The following is a 22,879-nucleotide window of genomic DNA, read 5'->3' on the forward strand; positions in this document are numbered from 1 at the left end:
TAATGTTTTCCCCATATAGTGTATATTTATATATTAACACACACATTGAAACTCATGTATATCTTTATATTTATTTGTAGCACAAACTGCTGCTTAGTTACAATTTTTTCTAAAGAAGTTTTAAAAAGTAAACGCGGAACCATTATAAGACCATCCGGTGCTACCCGGTCATTTACTGAGGTTACACACACACGCGCGCATATATACATATCTCCGCTATGCTATGCTAGCCGTTAGCTCGGTGTTTAGCCTCGGCGCGGTTTCGAGCTCGTTATAAGGTCCTGACTGAAGCCTGAGCCGCTGAGAGCGTCGGGATTCTGTAGCCAGAAACCTGAAGTAAACCTCACAGTTGTGACTGTTTAGAGTTTAGTTTTTAACTTCTTTATTTTTTTATTTCTATAACAGGGGTGTTTTGTGTGAGTGCGCTGCGCACAGCATGACGTCATGGCCTGTACATCCTGTCTAGTGCACTATCTGGGGAATAAGTGCATATAACTGCGTCCTGACTAGTGCGAGTGCTGCTTCATTAACACGAGAGAGTGGCTCGAGTGGAGACTAGTTAGTGTTAATAAAGAATATACTGATTTATGATGAGAAATGTATAAATCTCTTCAATAACAGTTCAATACCTTGAGTAAGGTGGTTGGTCACGTGATCAAAGTAATGGACAAACTAACACAGGTAGTTCAAAGAGAATGGAAGGAAACGTTTATACAAATCTCTCTTTTGTTTCTTATCTTTCCTTTGTAGTTCTTATCATCAGAAATGCATCTACAGCGGTGCCTCGGTGTACGAAATAGAGGTGATATAATGGAAACAATGTGAATGCAGATAATGTGTTTCAGACACCTAAAATATTTCCAATTTCCAACATTATAATTATATTTTTGTTTGTAGCAAAAAATGTAAACATTTATAAAAGTATATAAAATCAATAGACATTAAACCTCACTTAACCTTGATTTATGATTCCTCTTGGCAACAGCTGCTTTAAAATACCAAACTGAAAGCACCTCCCATTTCTTCTTGCTACCGTCCTTGATAACATTCTTGCGACCCGTGATGCTGTGTGTTTACTAAAGCTTGCACAAAATGCAAAAAAAAAACAACAACTGTAAACTTGCTTTGCTTGGCTTTCCACTGACTTGTATGTGCCAAGGCAAATTTCTTACAAAGTTTTAGTTCTTAAGTGGGGCGTTTGTATGCCGAGGTACCACTGTATGTAGTTTTCTATATCAAAAATGTATATCTCTGTCTCAGATGTCCTCTGTGTTGGAAATGCACACATCTCTATTTTTTTTTTTACATTTTTAATAACACGTGAATCTCAGTAGTTTTTATTTACTGTTCAATAGGTGTCTTTTTCAGAAAACATGCATTTGTCATTACAGTTTTTTTATTTTTTCATTTTAAGTCGTTCTGTCTATTGGACATGAAAGTCTGTATTTCTCATTTTTAGTATCCCTGTCAAAAAAGACAGCGCTTTATATTGTACAAGGGTGAGTCAAAAATGATCACCACTCCGGTTTTATCAAATCTCCTGTCTGCCGCACTTATCTGTCTTATCAGTGCTTTCCGTTCAAAGCTACGGTCAGTTTATTTGTAACTGCAGTGCGAGCAAAATATATTGTACAGCCAGAGTGCGAATCATTTTTGACTCACCCTTGTAAACACACATTTTAGTAGGTTTATGTTTATTTATTTAAGAAACACATGCATCTCTGTATATAGTACTTTTTTTCTTCTCTTTGTTTCATTAGTTTCCTCTCTTGGAAAGGCACACACACACACACACACACACCTACTCCTCAGTAGTGTTTTTTTAGTTTTGTAAGTGCATGTATCTGTTCCTATTTTTATTGTTTACTTAAGTAGTTCTCTACATTGGAAGTGCATGCACCTTTGTAGTTTTTTAGTAGTTTGGTATATAAGATGTCTTTATGTATTTTTTTTATTGTGTGAATTTATTGTATTGTATTTGTTTTTACACTTGCACACCCCTCAGTAGCTTGTTTATTAGTTTCTTCATATTAGAAATACATGTCCTCATGTTCGTTTTATCTTTTTTCTTTTGCTCTTGGCAGTTCTCTATACTGAAAGCATGTGCATCTGAGTTCTTTATTTGTTTCTTTTTAGTAGTTCTTTTAGTAGTATTCCTTTTTAAATTTTATTTTCAGTAGTCATTTCATGGAGTTACATTACTGTCAAAATTCACACACGTGAAAAAAACATTGCGTGTGCATTTGTCAAAAAAAAATTTTTTTAGAATAACAAGTACTATAATGTTCATATTTCTCAACAAATTTTAGTCATTTTTCAATTAAATTTTTTTTTTCTAAATGTTTTTGAACTCAGTAAGCCTATTATTGCTGCTAGAAGAGTAAGTGTGTACTTTAGGGATTACATGGATTTGTGTGGTGGAAAATCATTCCTAAAACTCTGTTCATGCATGGATTTGGCTTATTTTGCTGGGTTAATATTTGTGGAGGCGTCTCTATAAAAGGTCATATAATTTAAGGTAAAATGCCTTTAAAAAAAGACAAAAATTAATATAATAGAAAAAGTTAATTTTATTTTAAAAAGTGAAACTTCTATATGAAGTGAAATATTTCAAGCCTTTTCATTTTATTAATTTTTCCCCCTTTTTCCGAGTTTTTCAGATTTTCTCCCCTAATTTAGTCATGTCCAATTCCTCCCAATCACTGGAGGCTCCCACATTAAGCTTCTACCGCCAATCAGTTGGGAGGGCCGCAGACCGACCCACGTGTTTCCTCCGATCCACGTGACGTCACCGACCATCTTTTCGAACTGCTCGCTCACGCACTGTTGGGGGCGGCGTAACACACTCGGACAGCGCTATCCGCTCCTTTTGCTTGCGTGGAGCTCACAGACGACCCTGATTGGCTGTAGAGCCGTGATTAATGTGGGAGCACAAAGTACCTCTCATCCCTCCCCCCTGAGAGAGCTCGGCCAATCAGCTCTCTCTAGGCCTCCGGCTGCGAGAGGTAACAGCATCACCCGGGGATCGAGCCAGCGATCTCCGGATGATAGGGCGAGCACTTTACCACTGTATCCACTGAAATCAAAAATCTGGTATCTTAAATTATTAGAGTATTTTAAAATCAATCAAAAAGCAATTTACAATACAGAAATGTCCAAAGTTCTAAAATAAAAGTACGTTAATTCATGAGTCTAACATTCGGCTGGAGCTCCTTTATCAGCCTGTGGCACTGCTGAGGCGTTATTGAAGACACGGTTGCTTTAATAGCAGCCTTTAGCTTGCATGTGGCTGTTTTAACATTAGGTTTTCAGGCCCGCATGCTCTTGTGGAATTTAAAGGAAAATGTGTGTGTGTGTGATGAGCTTTTTCACAGTAATGTAACACCTTATTGTTTTGTACTGGAAATACACACATTTCAGTTATTTTTTTCTTTCTTTATTCTCTAGATTAAAAATGCATATAAATTCTCAATACTTGCCTCAGTTTTGTGTTGTGTTGTTGTCATTATCAGCATCCAGAGGGGCATAAAGCTCAGGCCATGGACCTGATCACCTTCCGCTGTGACACCGTGCTCTCTGAAGTGCACTTACTCCTCCCGAACGCTCGTCATCTCATGTCTCGGCTCAACGGCGTCGGACAACCAGGTGAGTGGGTCACGGGTGGGCGGGTCCTCGGGTCTACAAGTAGTAGATGTTCCACAGCATAGCACAGAACACGGCATGTTTTACTGTTTTATGCAAAATCATTTCAGACAGCCTTATCAAGGTGTTCTGATATTGGTCAAAAGGCTTAGACTATTTTTCTCTGACAGCGTTGCGGGTGCAAATCACAGGTTCGAAATGAAGCGTTGTTCTGATACAGTGGGTTTCTGTAGTAACAGCTTACAGGTGAAGAGCTTCATGTTCACGTCAGACATCAGAACGGGAGGAACACGATGTCGGTGCCAGGTTGAGCTTTTCAGAAACTGGATCTTCTGCGTATTTTAACACACTGAGTGACAGGAAGGCTACAGTAAGGCAAATGATCACTGTATACACTCACACTAAACAGAAAAGCGTCTCAGAACAGCCAAGAACCGGAATGTGACGCTACTCTGGACACAGATTCACACAAACTGGACAAACGAAGACCAGGTGATGTTGGAGGATCTTCTATCTTGTTTTTTTTTGCTCAGTTCAGATCTCTTTGAAATATCTGTTTATTATTTGCATCAGGCAGAAAGCAGGATTGTGTTTGTGTTTGTATTTTTAGCAACCTGCACATCCCGTTCTTCCTATTTTTTATTCTTTCTACTCCTGGAAAATCATTACACTTGACATTCAATTTTGAACACAGACCAAACTATGGGAACGGTTCCCTGCAAGGTCAATTACAGACCAAATATACCTTAAGGGAAAAAAAACACATGTATTTTTACTTTTTTTTTTTTTATTTGAAAAGAAATGATATTTCCGTGGAGGTTGTAGCGCATGGTTTCTTTCTTTCTCACCGTTATCGATTGCTGAATCTCAGCACTCGTGCTCGAGCTTGAGTGTTCATGTCGCAAGTAGGACACAAACAGAACACTCGTGGTTTCTGGATGTCCTGCAGAGAGTTCTTTTTGTTCCTATTGTTGCACCAGGAGGGGAAGCCGTTGAAGTGCGGAGGAGGTCGGTGTGTATAAAGAGAAAAAAAAACAAAAGACAACAGTGTGAGCTGTTCTTGGAAGATAATCTAATGCAGGATTCCTGTTTTGCCGTGTTGAAGTGCTGTAATTCATCTTGCACCAGAGTTGTTTAACACTGATGAGAATATTTTATTTATTAAAGGATAAAATGATGGCCGTTCAAGTCAAAACCGGGACTTGTGATTGTGCTGTTAAAAAAAGGGGTTAAAATCCCCTGCTGCACTGATGCACTTACATTATTGAAAACGATGTGGCGTGTGTGTATTTGTATTCCCTCAGTATTACACACCATCTTTAATAATCTATAGGAAAAAAAAGGCTTCAGGTCATTGTGAGATGGGTTTTTTTGTTGTTGTTGTTGTTGCGTTTAAGATGTTTAAAGCCGCTTGTCCTTTAATGAGAATTGAGTGCGGCCCCTGAGCGAGCGGATATGATTTGCGTGATGGATAACTCTCAGCCCCAGTAATATCCTGACAGCTTCCCCCCCTTCCTATTAATGTACACAAAGGCGCGGGGGGGTCTATACATGTGTGTAAAGCAACCCTTTTACTCCCTTTTATTTTTTTCCGTTCTTCTGATGGACCGATCCAGACAGAGCATTTAAACCCAGCATGCTCTATTTGTACAAGAGCTTGTGCAAAGCAGTGCATCACACTTGGGTTTACTGACACAGAACACCGGAGAGCTGCACAAACACAGAAGGAACATCTGAGACGTGTGTGGAAGGAGCAGCACATAAAATACGCTCAGACTGTTTGACGTTTTCACGGTGCACCCTTTTATCCTGAACACTTTGTTATTCTGAAGCTCACTTTGTGTATAATAAATGTCAGTGGCACGGCCTTGCATGGAAACTTACTTACTTAAAATGAGTCTGTTTGTTGAGTCTCGTTTTATACAAATCAAACCGGGACCTTCTGGTGAATGAGGGCGTAAAACAGGCGATTGACATTTAAAGAAGACTTCAAGCACAATACGATGATGAGTCTCTTAAACAAAAGGTAAAACATCTAAACGGTGTAAACGTTTAAAAGGAGGCCGTACGTCCGCGAATGATGATCGATCTCGGCCGAGGTGACTCGGAGCTCAACACTCTAGTCGATTATCAAATATAATAGTTCTTCTTCTTTTCCTCTTCCGGTATTACACCCATCATAACCTTAAAAAAAGAATTTTATAAAGATAAAGTGATAATCTCACAAAACAAGAGTATTGTACAGGTAGTCCCCTACTTATGAATGAGTTCTTTTCCACGAGCATGTTCGTAAGTCAGATTTGACACGAATATACAATGTAAAGAATACCGAAATACTTGAATAAATTTCTGTCCCCTTATCCCACACTGCCATCATGTGGCCAAAAACCATAACCGCGCCCAAGAAAGTGTTACTCGCTGTTAAATGTAACAGTGTTGTCCCTTCAACTTTAAATTACGAGGGGAATCCCGGACGCCATTCCGTCAGCTATTTTCCACTGTATTGGACTGTAAACTCAGTTTTGTTAAGGATTTCCGGAAATTAGGATTATTCACCATCAGAACAGCTTTACAGGACAGATTTTTTTTATCATTGTTCTCCCAGACTTATTCATTGAAACCACACACACACACACACACACACACACACACACACACACACAAAAAATATACCAGACTTTAGACATTTTTTTACGTTCACTCACACACTGAAAATATTGTATATAATTGTAAATATCCGGTGCACTGCAGTGTCTATTTGTTTGTACAAAACACGTGAGCTACTTCTTTGATTTATTTGAATGTTTGTAGAACCGCAGTCCGTTCATATCTGCGGAAATTCGTAACTTGAATGTTCGTACTGTAAGACAGGGACTAACTGTACTTTACAATTTTAGAGCATGTAACGCTTTTACATTTGTGTAAATAATTTTAGAGTGAGAATCGATTCTAAATCAAAAACAGTTTTAATATTTTAATTTTAAAAAATTATTAATAGATTAAAAACGCATCATCAGGTTTAATTACTTTATTTAATCGAGCTCAAACACATGAAACGTTATGTCACGACAGACACGCATGGGGATCGTTTCCTCTAAGACACGTGAAGCTCTCCAGTCACAGAGCAAGAAAGAGACGCTGTTCATCTGATAACCATGCTGATTCCTCAGTAAAGAAAGCTCAGTGTTTCGCTAGATCAATCCGGATTTATAGGCTGTTTGTGTGTGTGTCTGTGTGTGTGTGTGTGTGTGTGGCAGGTGTATAATTAAATTTGACTAAGTAATGTTTCAATTGGATTTAAAGATGTAACGTTTTGTTTCTAGTCGCTTTGCTAATCATGTTAAATGAGTGCGTGCGTAGTTAAAGCCGAGTCTCCGCTCCTCTGTGCTGTTGATGTTCATAATAATGGAGCTGTTTTGCTCTGAATTTAAACAAACGAGCCGACAGCCGTGGCTGTGAGTCAGAGCTGAAGGTCACATCCCATGAAGGATGCACGCATTACTAAACTTGTTTGCGTGAAAATGGATGGTGCTTTGCATTTCATTCGAAGACTTACGATGTCATTACGATCCCATAAACACCATTCTACTTTCTCTTAGAAAAGTAGAAAAAATATGGTGTTTTTACTGATCGGGGTGTTGGAGGATTCTGAAAGTGGCTTTCAGGTTTTTTTTTATGGTTTTGTTTAGAGTTTATTTTGGAGCTAACTGTTTTTGTTAGCGATTTCACGTTAGGATTAAATCATTTATATACCGCTCACAAAGAGAAATTATTAGAAAAATTATCATTAGTCCCTTGAACCATGCATAGACGTACGAGGTGCATTTAAGTCAGAAGCCTTTTTTTTTTTTAAAGCAGTATATTTTAATAATGCACAAGGCATAATCAGGAGAGACAGAATATTACAGGATGACTAAACATTTATATCTGTAATGTTTTACAGCTTTAATTAAAAGGTTTATATTAAACAAAAGTAGAGTCCAGCTTAAAAGCTTTCTTTCTTGTCATTTTTAAGAAATATCTGATTATAAAGTTTTTTCTTTTTTTCTCTTTTTAGCATTTTTAACTGTCAAAAAATATGCGTGTATAAACTTTAATTCAGTCATGTCTTATGCTTTAGCTAACTAATCTAGCAATATGTGCTAGTTACCATGTGGTTACATTATATTTAGAAAGAAGCTACTAAATTTACTAGTAAACTAGCAGCTTTAAATGAGCTTAAACTAGCTGCTAAACTATTTGAAAAGTTATAGAAGATGATAAACCTAAATAGCTTGCTACAGGTGTAGCAATATTCATGTATATTTCCTCAAATTAGGTTCCCGTCAATAAATTACTTTCTATCCTTACACTGGTTTACTAGGTTTCTGGTTTGACTCAAATACCCAAGAAACAGTTAAGTCCTTAGTCGTCACGTAAAGATGTACGGACATCTAGAGGAGGTTAATTCCACCTCCAAGGAGTCAGAACAGAAAACAGTCTAGGTGCACGTCTTCCTCGATCCCTGAGAGATGATATTTCCTGCCGAGCAGTGCTGGGGGATTGAGCGAGCGTGACGCGGTGCAGGGTGTGATAAGGGCTTGCTTTGAGGTAAGTGGTTGCTCGACCGTTTTTGCCTCTGTACCTTTGAGCGTGATGTGGGCAGCTACAGAAAAAGCAGAGTGCAGGAGATCTTAGGAGGGTGGAAAACAAGTCGTGCAGCCGCATTTTGGATCAGAGTGGTGCACAGAGGCAGACTGAACGAGCACCTGAGAGGCCTGTGTGGAGAGAAATGGACGAATTGGACAGAATTTTTTTTGACAAAGGCTGGTTTTCTCGTGACTAACTAAAGCAGCAACTAAACCTAAGCAGTTTTAGAGTGACCTATAAATCACTGAAGCGTAAATAACATCTAACTTAAGTCATGGTGCAGATGATGACAGATGATCAGGAGTGATTATTATACTGCTGAGGCTAAATGCTAAGGGGCTGGAACAGACGAGAGGGGAAATGAGGTCGCTGCTAAGGCTGGTACATAAACATCCAGTTTTTAAAGTGTATCTTTAGCCACTTTGCAGCCTGACACAGTATAAATTTGTTCCCATATTTCTTTAATTTAATCCACGGCATTTAATTAAATTTTATTTTATACGAAGAACTGAGGGGACTCTTAAGTGGGGGCCGTTTAATACTTGTTAACTTTTAAATTAACTTGTTAAAATTAACTCCATAATGTAGTCTGTGTAACTATAAAAATTTGTAAATTTAGACACCGAATAAAGAGGAACATGAGGACAATTTGGTTCTGCTGATGCCAGACAGATCCGGGCCTGTTCCTTAAAAACATTACAAACCCCACAGTCCTGATTTTACAACCTAACTACCATCTGTCGCAGGACTTATTACATCGTCATAATCAACTTATGACTCTCCAGACTCTTGTCCTGCCTCGCCGCACGCTCTGCCTGCCAAAGGAAGTCATTCAGAGCTTTAAAATCAATAAAAAAACAGAGAACATCTGCTTTTGTCCTTAAACTGATTTGTGACATTTCATTCCCGTTCTCTCTCTCTCTCTCTCTCTCCTTTTATTTGTCTCTCTTTACTTTTTCTCTTTTTTTCTCCAGTGTTTTTGTCAAGGTTCAGGATTCTGAGGGAGGAGGAAAATAAGGAGGCGTTTTCTCCATCGGATGAGGAGTCAGACTCTTGTCTGGACGAAGACGGAGATCTGGATGTTGCGAGGAAGCCACCAGAGACCGTGCAGGACCGAGAAACCGCTCACCCCGTCATTCTGAGCCAAGCTGAAGGAAAGCTCAGTGATGAAGACGCAGAGGAGGAGGAAGAAAAGGGAGATGGCATGACGGACGTCATAAAAATCGGTTAGGGTTTGCTTTTATTTAGAACGTCGATGCGTAAACTTTTAAACCTAATATGACGGTGAGGAAAACTTTAGCACGATGCAGCAAGTTTGACAGAAACATCCCCAAAAAGATGTGGCACGAGCAGTTTGACAACGATTATATTTTTAATCTTTTTATCATTGCATTTAATCCTCTTGAGATTTGTCGGTTTTTTAACACCTGCCTGTCTGTTTCTCTCTCTCACATATAAGATAATAAAAGGAAATGACACAAAAAGTCACGACTTAACCTCTGAGTTTTACAAATCTCTGGCACTGGAGACTCCTTCCATCGATGTTACATAATCATCTGATATTATTTTATTCTTTTATAAGTAGCATCAAAGTGGAGTAAGCCGTTACAACAACAACCAGTGTTGTTTTAGACAATTAATTCTTTTAGTTTCTGATATGACTAATCAAAAACTAAATATATTGCCTGGGACAAAGAAGTTGATCTAGTAGTAACATCTACCTAATTATAAACTCTTAGACCATTAATATCCTGCAGTATGGGCATATCATATGATACCACAGGTTTTTATTTCAGTTTGACATCAATGCAGTTGTTTTTTTCCCCTCAGAGCACACAATGGCGACGCCACTAGAGGACGTCGGAAAGCAGGTGAGCGCCTCTTCACATCGTCTACATACAGCATTAATAATAAAAGATTTAGCACAGTTTTCTGTAGCAGTCTTGTTTCTGACTCGGCAGATCTGGCGGGGAGCGTTCCTGCTCTCCGATTTCATCCTGTCCAACCCGGCTGCGTTCCGAGGAGCGACGGTGCTCGAGCTGGGAGCAGGAACCGGATTAGCCAGCATCATTGCGGCAAGCGCGGCAAAAACGGTCTACTGCACGGGTACGGTTAAAGTGCTCGAGTGTTCATTGTGGTCTTAAGCTTTATAAATTATATTATATTTTAAATAGGTAAAATATCACAAGAGAAGGAGTTCTGTTGTGCTTGAATATCAGATCAGCTGTGATGTTGCGACAGGCATGATGTAGCCAAAAGGTGAGGAGAACAAACAATGAAGGTGGTGGACACGCTTGTAAATTTTATAGGATAATCTTCCGAAGATCGCTGTCCTCTGAGTGTGTTACCAGTCAACAGAACAATAAATACATATGACCTTGAACACACTATTTTTATTGATTTTTAATTTAACATTTTAGAGCTCCAACCCACTAACCCTCTCCCCGGATCCGTGCCGCCTGAGTATTGAGGGTGACTCTTCCAGGGTTTTTTAAAGAAGACCATGTTGACTGCGTGAAACTGTGTTTGTCTTCAGAGCATGTGTGACTGTCAGTATGCGTTTTTTATTCTTTTTTACGGTAGCTGGCATCCTCTCAGTACACCGCTCTCACGGTAGGATAATAAACAGGTACAGGACCGCGAGAGTAAACTGTCCACTACTAGTTAATCGATTACTTAATCAATGTTTCCTCTATTTGTACTATAACTCATGCAAGCACGGTTTCTTTGGTATCAGTACTGTAGGATAAGTACAGTTATAATTCATCATCACAAGCTATTTTTTCCTCTACAGTGAAATCTTGGATTACAAGCATAATTAGTTCTGGAAGTGGGCTTGTATTTCAAAACACTCGTAAACCAAACTGAATTTTCTCATCAGCAATAATGGAAACTGAAATTATGCGTTTCACAGCCCCAAAAAATTTATACATAAAAATAATTAATACAAAACATAAAAAAAGTAAAAATAAAACAAATTAACCTGCACTTTACCTTTAAAAAAAGTTAAAATAAATAGCGACAGATAAGTGTTTCCATTTTTGCATGCAGGCGCTGTGTGTGTGTGTGTGTGGGTGGGTTGGGTAGCTAAGGTAAGGAACCCCCACCCCCCCTTCTCGTCTTACACAGTTACCCTTCCTCCACTCTTTTTACACACATGCGCGGACACAACGGAAACACGGTTTTATCAGAAAAATAAACAAAAAATTTCTCTGGCACTCAGTTGAGCGACACACTAACGGAATCACTGCTGTAAAGTAAAAATAAAACAAATGAACCTGCACTTTACATTTGAAAAGAATCGCAACAGAGCAGTGTTTCTGTGTAGAGCAGAGAGAAAGAGTGTGTGTCTGTGAAGGCGAAAGTAGGAATGGTCTGTGTGTCTGTGTGTGTGTGTTTGTGTATGTGTGTGTGGCACGGTGTACAATGACAGGCACACAGACACAAAAAGCAAAGAGAGAAAATAGATCTTATAATTACAGATGTTGATTATACCAGTGAGAGACACGCACTAAGACCCATCAGGATAGACGATTACCCACGATTCCGCAGCGCAAGAGAGAGAAAAACTGTTGGCTCAGTTGTGATCACGTGACGCTCGGCATCAAAACAACAGGTGCATGTGTGATACATGATACTCGGTACTCGTAAACCAAGACTTGTTTGTTATCCAAGGCAAAATGTATTAAAAATCTTTGCTCACAATCCGAGGTTTCACTGTACGTGTTTTTCCCCTTAGGGCTCTTTACAGTACTAAAAACATTATACAGAATTATATTTTATATGAAAATTTTGCTGAAATATATGTTAATATTTATGTTACAAAATTAGTAAATTATATTGTTCTTAATAGTTTAGCGTTAAACGACATAACAAATGCGGAGCCATAAAAAATGCAGAGGATATTTGCATTTTCCGTGAAATTGCGGGCGTTTTCAGGAACAAAGTAAAACTGTGACCTACCTGTAGGGGTCGACTGTACTTCTGTCTTAGGAAAGAAAAAAAGAAGAAGAAAAAAACAGTAACAATTTGTCATCACACCACTCTGTCATTGATTCGTTTTGTATAACAGCATGACACACACAGTGATTTCTCCTTCACTTATTGAAACCTGCAACGTAAAAATGTTAATACTGAACCACACACTCCCTAGTCAGGATTTGATTTCATTCATAAACATTTGCCGATTGTTTGTATCAACTTTCAAAGTAAAGACAATCTGAAACTGAACTTTTAATCTGTTTTTCTCGCCTGTTGTAACTTTATTGATAGAAACCGCTACGCTACGCTCCGTTATAACATGATGGCGTTTACTGACGGCACTTCGAGGGTTAGCTCAGCAGTAATCATTCGAAAGATGATTACAGATCAAGTGAACCACATTGGAGTCGTTTCGTTCTGTGGATGCATTTTATTTCTGGAACTTTTCACGTCCTGTGCTTTGTTTTTTAAAAGGTTTGTTGTTTTTAAAGATGTGTTGTTGGCGCTCAGGAGGTTCGTTCAGTGCGTAATGTTTCAGATTTAGGTTTTCATAGCATCTGCTGAGTATAAATGACTTTCCAAGTGCTAGATGATTGCATGTACGGAGAGTATGTAGCACCTTCGGTTCTTATTCCAGGTTGAAAATGAGCTTTCAGACAGAGGACATGAGGACTCCCCGAATCACATCAGGCTTGCAGTCACGTTCTTCTTCAGCTTTTTTTTTTAAAGAGCTTCTATCTTTCAAAATAATAGTTGGGTCCCTGTCCTTCACAGCCTACCCCTTCCGTCAAATGATTTGGACTCCATCTTGAATGTGATTTTTTTTCTCTCCCTCGGCTTGTAGTTTTAAGGTCATTAGACTCAGATTTGAGGGCAGAAATTATATATAAGATGTGATTCCCATGACGGTAATGATAGTAGTAATATATATTTTTTTTTATTCGCTTTCATTTCAACCCAGATCTTTAGATGTGCACGCGTGAGGATTTGGACGTCGTCTCGTTAATCAGTTCAATTGCATTAAAATTAATGATCAGTCGTTTTTATATTTTACAACCTTATAATACCTCTTGATTTTGAAATCCAGCGAATCCAGAAGTCTGCCTTTTACTGAAGTAGAGGGGAATTGTGATTTTTGCTTTCTTTCCTGTGCCATAATTGTGAAAATTACCCTCAGGGTTGCGTAAGCTGGCTCGTGATAAGAAAGGTATTATCTAGCTCTCAGAGAGAAAACTGTGGGCCGTTTGATGAATAGCTTCATAATAATGGAATAAGCGGTAAAGTGGTAATGGTTTCTTGTTTATTGAGCTCTTTACAGTGTGTGTGTGTGTGTGTGGATTTTTTTGCAGATGTTGGTGAAGACCTCCTCAGCATGTGTGAAAGAAATGTGCATTTGAATCAGCATTATATCGCACCATCAGGTAAAGCATATTAACACACGTAAGATGAGTAGATAAGTGGGCAGGTACAGTATATGGGTGAGTGGATAAATAGATAAGTGGGTCGATGAGCAGCTGTGTATGTAGGTAGCTAGTGAAAGGACAGGTGGGGTAAATGGATAAATTAATAAGTGAAGAGATGGGTAAGTTGGTAGGTAGATGCCCAAGTGGGTAGATAGGTGGGGTAGATGGATAGATCTAGAATTGGGAAAATAGGTAGGTGGATGGAGAGAAAGAGTGGTAAGTGAGGATGGTAAGTTGGTAGATAGGTAGTTAGTCTAAGGATAAATTGGGTTGATGGATAGATGATGACAAGCGAGGAGATGTATAAGTAGGTAAGTAGGTAGGTAGACGGGTTGTTGTGTTGGTAGGCAGGTAGGTTGATGCCCAGGAAGGTAGATAGGTGGGTGGATGGGTAGAATGATAAATGGGTAAAAAGGTAGGTGGTCTGGGCAACTGTGTATGTAGGTAGATAGATTGCTGGGTATGTGGGAGGATAGATGGGTTAGATGGAAAGATTGACAAAAGATGTGAGGGGATGGGTAATTTGGTAAATAGGTAGATGGGTAATTATGTAGATAGGTAGGTAGGTATGTAAGTACCGTATATGGTAGCTGTGGCGAAAAATAGGGAGGTAGGTAGGTAGGTACCGTATATGGGTAGCTGTGACGAAAAATAGGGAGGTAGGTAGGTAGATGCCTAAATGGGTAGATAGGTGGGGTAGATGGGTAGATCGATAAGTAGGTAAATAGTTCGGCAGATGGGTAGTTGTATACATAAGTAGGTAGGAATGTGGGTAGTTGTGTTGATAATTACATGTAGGTAGGTGGGCAGACTGATAAGTGGGTTAATAGGTAGGTAGGTAGGTACGACTGCTCACATTAATAGCAGTGTTAACAGTGGTCGGGTAGATACTGTAAGTGAGCAGGAAGGATGGTTTGGGCCGAAAAAGTGATTGAGAAGGTAGTAAAGAGGTGGGCAGGTAAGTGAGTAAGCAGCGTATCAGATAAGTACAAGACACACCATCATCAAATTAAATGAAACAAAATATACCTGGGTGATAATCCAACTTCTTTTTTCATCAGACTTTGTTTAAAGCTTCATTGTGGCTGAGGTTTACCGAGGCGTTGTTAAAGTGCTGTCTCTGTCTCTGTCCCTGTCCACCTCTGTCCAATCAGAGCGAGCCTCAAGATTCAGACACAACTGCAGTTGGGTAATCGAATCTGGACTGGATTTCCTGCTAATAGATTTAATGTCAAGCACTCAGCAGGACGAACATCCCTCATGGGACTAATGAGATTATTCGCACAGTTTTTAATATTAATGAACATACCAATAAATTAATAAATAAATAAATAAACAAAGGCACATAATGCAGCCAAAAAAATGCATGACAGTAAACATCAGGCCGCATCTTTACAGTCCTTGGTTTATTTTCGTCTCTGTTTGTTTTTCTCAGACGAGTGCGGTGTGAAAGTGAGACAGCTGGACTGGACCACAGACGATTTCCTCGCAGGTTACACCCTCTGACATTTTTTTTTTTTTTTTAATCAGTCGTTTTTATTATCCAGAATGATAATTCACAGTTCTCATTTACTCTACAAAGAACAGGAGGTGCATTTGTGTTTGTGTTTTGATAAATATTTAAATCATAATTAATCTTAGTAATGACTGATAAGCTTAATCGGGTATCTAAGGTGTTAACTACATCACTGCACTGCTATAAATGTAAAGAGATGAAGGTTAACGTAATTTATTGGCTCATTGGTTTATTGATGCAGATTCAGAATTTGGCTGGAGTGAGGACGAGATAGCAGACCTGCACGATAACACCACGGTTATCATCGCAGCAGATGGTAAGCGATCATAAACCCGTGCACTTGTTAATAGATATATTTTTTGCAAACACTGATCTAGATTTTAACCGATAAGATCGTCTGATGCATATCTGACTACAGATCCAAACCATTCTTAAAAAAGCTATTTAATATACTGTATAAATGGATTATTAGCAGATTTGAATTTTGTCTCATCACACCAGAACTTCTTTCACTTTATTATTTATAGTTTGTCTAAGTGTGTTCTAATGTGTGCTTTTGTTTTCCTTTTTTTTTTTTGTAAGTCTGCTATGATGATGAGCTTACTGATGCCCTGTTTCGGACTCTGTATCGCATTTCCGGTAATCTGCGTCACTCCAGCACGGCCTACATCAGCATAGAGAAAAGGTAATAAGAAATGATTAAACAGTCGCGGTTAGTTACAGAAGTATAGTAGAAAAATAACTGGTTAAATAATAAACAAATTATAAAATGTTGATAATGAATGGTGTTTGTTAAACAGTTGTATAAAAGTGATATCACACTCGAGGTCACTTTGTTGTGCTGGTTATCAGCACGGCTGTGATGTCTTCAGTATCTAGGGCCTGTAACGCATCACAGCTGTGCTGATATTTAGTATTAGCGTTTCCTCTTGTGTGATATTGCTTAGGGTGAGTCGCAGAAATCCATCAACAATTTATTTAAGAATATCACATTATACTTTTTTTATCTATTAATACTTGCATCTCATTTTATGAAATGTCTGAGAAACAAGTTTCTGTTCACTTTTTTTATAGCACATGTTGCAATGTTGTTGCCTCACCAAAAGCTCTTTATTCTCTCTCTCTCTCTCTCTCTCTCTCTCTCTCTCTCTCTCTCTCTCTCTTTATTAAGTGAATAAGCAAAACGCAGCTTTCACCTTAACCCTGTAAAACTCTGCTCAACTTTTTGGTAGAGCACATTTTGAGTTACGATATCATGTTAAAAAAACAGGTTGCAGGAATGCTGTTTGAGCCATCTCTACCACTCGGTTGAGCTTAAAAAAAGATTAAAATATCATGCCTTTTTAGTTGCTTTCCTAGCATATCACAAGAAATAAAGTGAATCTGGTGGACAAAAACATTTGTGCTTTGAAAAAAATTAATACTTTTACCATCGAGCGACATCTCAACCATTTGGAAGAGACATATCTGTTGGGATCTGTTAAAAAAAACTAAATAAACATTGTAGTTATCCCAGAGGAAATAACAAAAATGCTAATTAAACAGATGTTAAAAGGTTAACAAGACAGCAAAGTGTAAATTGCTTGTGTTGGAAAACGTTATAAAGTGCTGATTTTCTGTTGCGTCTTTGCATAAATGTTAAATATCTGTGATATCTCCTATTCATTGTTGGAAAATTTCAAAAAGAAAGATACATTTGAAACAGCATTGAAACCTGGTATGTGATTTCCACGACGGACATCTGCATCATGTGACCTCAAGTCCCGGAGGTGGGAATCGGTGTGACTGGGGCGCTCTGTCCTGACCTGTGTAATGAGATAATGATGACAGTGTGCCATCCTGCTGGTTCGTGTCTGTGATGTTCCCTCAGGCTGAACTTCACACTGCGCCACATGGACGTGTCCTGCGAGGCGTACGATCATTTTCGCCGCTGCCTGGAGCAACTAGGCGAGTCGAGAGGGAAGGAAACGACGTTCACGGTGTCGCCGGTGTCCTGCTCCTTCCCTCAGTTCTTCCAGTACGAGCGAGTGAAGCAACTGGTGCGTTGCGTTCACTTTTCCCTGGGCTTCATTAAACTGAGTAGAAATGTGTCTGTGCTTGCATGTAGACAAAAATGAACATTACATTTAACCCCAATGTTGAACATGAAACACGAATTTGTGTTAAAGCACGCCACTTTATGTGTGTCTGAGGTTGAACATTTGCACTGTTAGACTATTATTGCTCATTTTATAAAGGGAGCCAATAATTGTGTAACCCATGAATTGGCATTCATGAAAATTATGGTTAGTGCATGGATTCTAATTCCTTCACACACACATTAGAACACTCGTCCCTGTTCCAAAAAAAATCTAATGACAGCTTTTGTAACATTTTCAAAATTATTGGCACCCTATGGAATATATTTTTAAATTAATTGTAATTTCCCTCTCTTTCTCTCTCCCTCTCTCTCTCTCTCGCTCTTGCTCTCGCACTCCATGCCCTGTTTCTCTGCAATATAAATAGAAAAGTACAGGGAAAGCAGAGCTTAAAGATTACAGCTTTGCAGAATACAAATAAACAAAACTGCAGTTTAAATGATTCTCATGATTTAGTTTCAAAAGTGCGATTCATTCACTCTCTCTCTGTTCTAAACGTAAATAAAAGACCAGATGAAGACGACCTTACTGTGAAATAACAGTGACAAAAATGTCTAGAAAAAAAAGGACATTAATAACCAATAAGTCTTTTGGAAAAAGAACCAGTAAAAAAACCTTCTAATATTTTTCCATTTATGTAAAAAATATTTTTTCATCTATAATTTTTAGGTCTATATTTTTTCAGCAACATGATTTTATAATGCAGGAAATTCAATATTTTTTTTATTAATATAAGAAAAATAATTTTTTGAAACATTTATTAACACTAAACATTATTATTATTATTATTATTATAATACTGTATACTATGATGTAGAAGATTTCTGGCAGAATCACAGTGCAGTGTTTTCATCACATCACCTCATTACTTTAACAATCTAACCTGATGTGTACAGTACTTTTGACATTATATATTGTTTAATTTGTTTTGTTTTTTTATCACTTCACAGGAGCTGTGGAAAGTGTCTGTCTGTCGTAACCACACAATATCCAGCTCAACATCCTCAAGTTCCGGTGAAAGCAATGCAACATTAAAGACTAATCCAGAATCTGGATTTAAGGCTTGATGCTCAGCTTCACTTTCTGCAGTTGGAAGTGTGCAAATATCAAATACTGTGAATGTAAATCCTGTTTTAAGTAATAAGTTGAAAGGTTTTATTATTTAAGGTGTATTTGGTGGTGCTGATGAAGTGAAAATTTACTTTTAGTTTGTTTTTAGCTACAGGTTTGTACCTGGTTTGTATCCAGATTGTTGGGGTTGCATGGATTTCCAATTTTTGTTCTTTTTTTTGTGTGTGTGTTTGCTGAGTTTATGAATGAGTGCTGCAATAAATTTATTTATATAGCAGATAATGTACAAAAATGTGTTTAGCAATAAAATTTCATTTATATTATAAAAAAGATGAAAAAGAAAGAAAAAAAGTTAAAATACAACACAGACATTCAAAAAAGTATTATTTATTAATTTGTTTTAATGGACTTTACCTATCTTTAAACATGCCTAAAAGTAAAACAAAGAAATGTCTGATTTTTAAAAAGCTGGCATGGAGTTTAAACTATCAGTCATTGATATAATATTAAGGACAATGTCTTATAAAATGTGCTGCTTTCTATTGTGCACACTAGAGGGCGCGCTAGTTCAACAGTAAATTTGAGTAGAGAAGACTCTTCGGTGAGTCAGATCATTTGACTCGGAATAATGTTCTTTCTTGTTCTGTGGAAACACTATTCAGTCTGAGCGAGGTTGATAAGTTCCACATGTTTGTACTCTTGAGGGTCAAGGGTCCTCCCCTGTTAGAGTTCTTAAGGTGGACCAGTAATAGAGGAGGGAGATTAGTCATTAATGTGTAATGACCAGAGAGAATAGGGGAGTCCTGCTGTGTGGCTTTCCTGGTGGGCCTTTGATGAGGTCTTGATCTTCTTGATAATGGATGAAAGGACATCATGAGAAATATGACCCGGGTTGTGTCTGTGATCTCCACCTTTGTTGAGAGATGGATTTTGCACATAGATGTCTTCCTTTTATGCTTCTCTCGAACCATCTATCCTCCCTGTCCAACGTGTGTGTATGTCCTTTGCCCTTCAGGTGAACGTGCACCACTGATTCTGGTCCTGAGATGGCAATATTTGTATGTGTAAGCAACGTTATGTAAGTCTACTCTCAAAGTTCAAAGAACCAACTCCACTGAAAATGACACTGTTAGAAAATCATATTCTTTTCTTTTTTCTTTTTTGTTTTTCTTTCTGGAAAAATACTGGACACCAGCTCACATGCTTATACATGAGTCCCTTATGTGAGGCGACTCATTTCAGTAACCATTCACAATTAGTTTGAACATACAGACAAGTATTCTGTTTCTGAAATGTTATTCTTTAGACACTCAACATCAAAGAACCTAAATTCAGAAAAACAAAGAGGACTGAAATCTAAACGACTTACAAGTGTGGATAAAAAGTAAACAAATGTATAGTTATTTTAATGGGTGAATGTTTACGTGTGTGAGAAGTTTTCATTTTCTCCCCGTGTTTGGTGGGTTCCCTCAAACAGTCCAAAGACTTGCAGATTACGGTAATTGGCGTTCCCAGTGTGTGAGCGTGCCCTGTGATGGATTGGCAGACCATCCAGAGTGTACCCTGCCTCGTGCCCTAAAGTCCCCCCACGATTAGTGTGTTAGTAAGTGAAGACATGAGTCTGGCTCAAGACTTGAGCAGTACTCTAGCTTTGGTTATGACGTGTGATGTGGTGTTCAGTTCACGTGCGAAAATGATTCCTCATGCTCCCAAAAGCACTCCTAGAGTCCTGGAACATGGCCATGCCATCAGGGAAGAAAAACTCCACAGATACCCTGATCATTCAGTACATTCAGGTCAACAGCTGATTTTTTTATTGCCACATAACGTTCAAAACCAACGATCGGAGAAAAAAAAAGTTTTAACATTTTCAGAAGAATCGGAGCTGAGAATTCAACAATGTTGTGGTACAATCACAAACTATTGTGAGAACAAATTTTATGTATAATGTAAGACAGAAGTATCTAGGCCAGAGCTAGGGAGAAAATGTATTTACAAAAACCTTTATTTTATTTATTATTCAGGTTTTTCACAAAACATATCTTGGTTAAGATAGTTCGTGCTTCTTTTTCACTAGACAAGTGAGAGTAAACATGCTAGCTAACTAGCTTAAGACAAAAAAAGATCCATAAGGGCGGTAAACAGATCCAGTGAAAGAAGCACGAGCTCTCTCTTTTCCACGAATTTATCCTGTTGTGGGCGGGAACCAGTATGGATGAATTTCCTATTGGCCAACGCCGCGGGGTAGCTCGCTTTCTGATTGGCTGGCGAGTATCAACTGGTCCATGACGACCCCGCCTCTCGTGCAGAAGACAGTCTCCTAGCGACGTGCGGAAATCCGAGCTCCGCTGTTTATATCTGCACAGCCTCAATTTCTTTATTTTCTTTTTTTTTCACCCTTTAGCTTCAGCTGAACGTGACAGGTGAGACTCCCAGGTGAGATCGTTTTTTTGTTTGTTTGTTTGTTTGTTTGTCTTCGCATTCCCTCACCGCTCTTCCCTTTTTGCTACAGCTGTTCTCCATCATTATGATTTTAGCGCTCGCGCTGGACGCACTGTACATAAATGGTGCACGCGCAGCACGTTGCACCGCACGCGCTGCCTCTGGTTACTCGTTAAAGCTAAACGCCTCAATGATTTTATGATATTAGTTTTATTATTGTTTGATTATTATTTTTATTGTTGTTTTTGTGTGTAAAAACTGAATAATTCCGATTAAACTCGTTTTTCCGAGCAGTTCTAAAAAGGGTGTCTCTTAGTCAAAACCGCCAGAACGGCTCTTTTTGCACCCTTTTATATTTTATTTTTGCAGCTAGTCAGCTAGCATTCTAGATGATTATTTAAGAAAAGCTGCGAACTGACAGGATGTAACCGGTCGAAACCGGATTCCGTTCATGTCCTCAGTCTGTTTGAAAGCTTACATAACTCTAATCATTAATCATTAAAGAAGACAAATGGCAAGTCGTTCATTCATTCAGGAGTGGACTGGATGTTCATGTCGTATGTGATGTCTATGACCGCTTATTATCACTGAGTTAAAGAGGAAAGGGAAGCATCTAGAGAGAGAGAGAGAGAGAGAGGGAGATGCTCATCATCATGTTTAAAGGTAACATCAGGAGAATGTTGTAATCCTTACTTTTACAGATAACATGAAAATTATCACAAACTTTGGGGGGGGGAAACATATCCACTAAGTAAAAGTGTGCAGAGAAAAAAAAAAGTTGCAGAGAAAAGATTGACATTGAAAATGAACATTGTTTGGTTTGGCCACTGTATGTACTGGGGGCGGAGCTTAGTGAAAATGGGCGGAGATATTTATATAAATAAAAGTCTATAAATTGGTCAGAACTCGCACCTTTAATGATATCTTTACATTTCATACATTAGGGGACTCAAAACCAGCCTCAGGAAAAGTACTGTATGTCCAGCCAGAGTTTGTCACAGCATCACGTAAAAACCTGACAGAAGTTTATAAAAGTTTGGCAGTACTTGGGTATTTGCCTGAAGTAACACCTGCACAATAAATAAAATCAAAATGTTTAGGAGAAGTGAAGTTATGAGCAGTTATGTGCCGGATTATGAACCGCAAGTTTTGACAGCGTACTGAGCATGTGTCAGACTGTGGGCGTGTCTTAAATCCACTGTCTTTGATTTAATTAACTGAAGTTTAACCTGCACCAGAAGTGAAAGTAAAATGTTGAGTAAAAGTGATGTTATGAACAGTTATGTGGTGGAATTGATAATCTACTTTTAAAAAAGCTACCAAAAGTTACTAATGCGCTACTTGGTCAATGTAAACGAACACCTGCACCAATAGATACTAATTAGAAAAGCTAAATTGAATATTTATACTGGGATTAGTTCATATTGTAACTTGTTATTGGCTGAAATAACAGTGCTGAGTTAGAGTCGTTTTAAGACAATACTCTATCTTTATCTGATCTGCTTTTTTGATTTCTCATCTGTGATTCACTCTCTGATTACCAAACAGTATTTGTCTGTATTTGTCTGACGAGGAAAGAAGTACAACTTAGCATAAACAAGATATAAGATTTACAACAATGTATTTCTTTGTATTAATAAGTTAGACAGAGAGTTCTGCCAGACAGAAAGACAGACAGACACGTACGTGGGCTTCAAATAATAATATCGCTTCAAATAATAATATCGCTTTTTTTTAGCTTTAGCCTATTAGCTCATGTGGAACTTAATAGGGATGTGTTAAAGGCATGACTAACACCGCTTAAGGACTTCGTTGGTGTACTACAAGTGTGGCAGAAATAGGTAAAATTGGATAGCGCTCTGACTGCCAACTTCGTAGTTGGTCCGTTAATAGAGTTCCCACAGCGGCTAGGAGGTAGGATAAGCTTGATAAATGCTCAATTTTTCCTTTTCGACCCTGTTATCAAGGTCTCTCCAATCGTGGATGAGACAGAGCTT

General features: G+C 38.4%; 2 protein-coding genes across 3 annotated transcripts in view; both read left to right on the forward strand.

Annotated features, from left to right (window-relative positions):
• The first annotated feature begins 657 nt into the window (after positions 1-657).
• mettl22 (methyltransferase 22, Kin17 lysine) lies at positions 658-18,661 on the forward strand. Its single transcript, XM_053515422.1, has 11 exons — positions 658-681; positions 3,513-3,645; positions 9,246-9,497; positions 10,102-10,142; positions 10,233-10,377; positions 13,602-13,673; positions 15,151-15,207; positions 15,473-15,547; positions 15,814-15,916; positions 17,102-17,270; positions 18,320-18,661. Exons 1-11 carry the CDS (start codon positions 664-666, stop codon positions 18,434-18,436), a joined length of 1,182 nt encoding a protein of 393 aa, XP_053371397.1. The 5' UTR covers positions 658-663; the 3' UTR covers positions 18,437-18,661.
• A 2,072-nt stretch (positions 18,662-20,733) lies between these two features.
• abat (4-aminobutyrate aminotransferase) overlaps positions 20,734-22,879 on the forward strand; it is a 30,208-nt gene continuing 28,062 nt past the window's right edge. The window contains exon 1 of one of the 2 annotated variants that reach the window (XM_053514656.1): positions 20,734-20,863. The gene's annotated coding sequence lies outside the window, so the exon portion shown is untranslated. Of the gene's footprint in view, positions 20,877-22,879 lie in introns of both variants that reach the window. The other variant, XM_053514654.1, reaches the window with a different exon arrangement.

Source organism: Clarias gariepinus, chromosome 16 (assembly GCF_024256425.1).
Source record: "Clarias gariepinus isolate MV-2021 ecotype Netherlands chromosome 16, CGAR_prim_01v2, whole genome shotgun sequence".
Lineage (NCBI taxonomy): Eukaryota > Metazoa > Chordata > Actinopteri > Siluriformes > Clariidae > Clarias > Clarias gariepinus.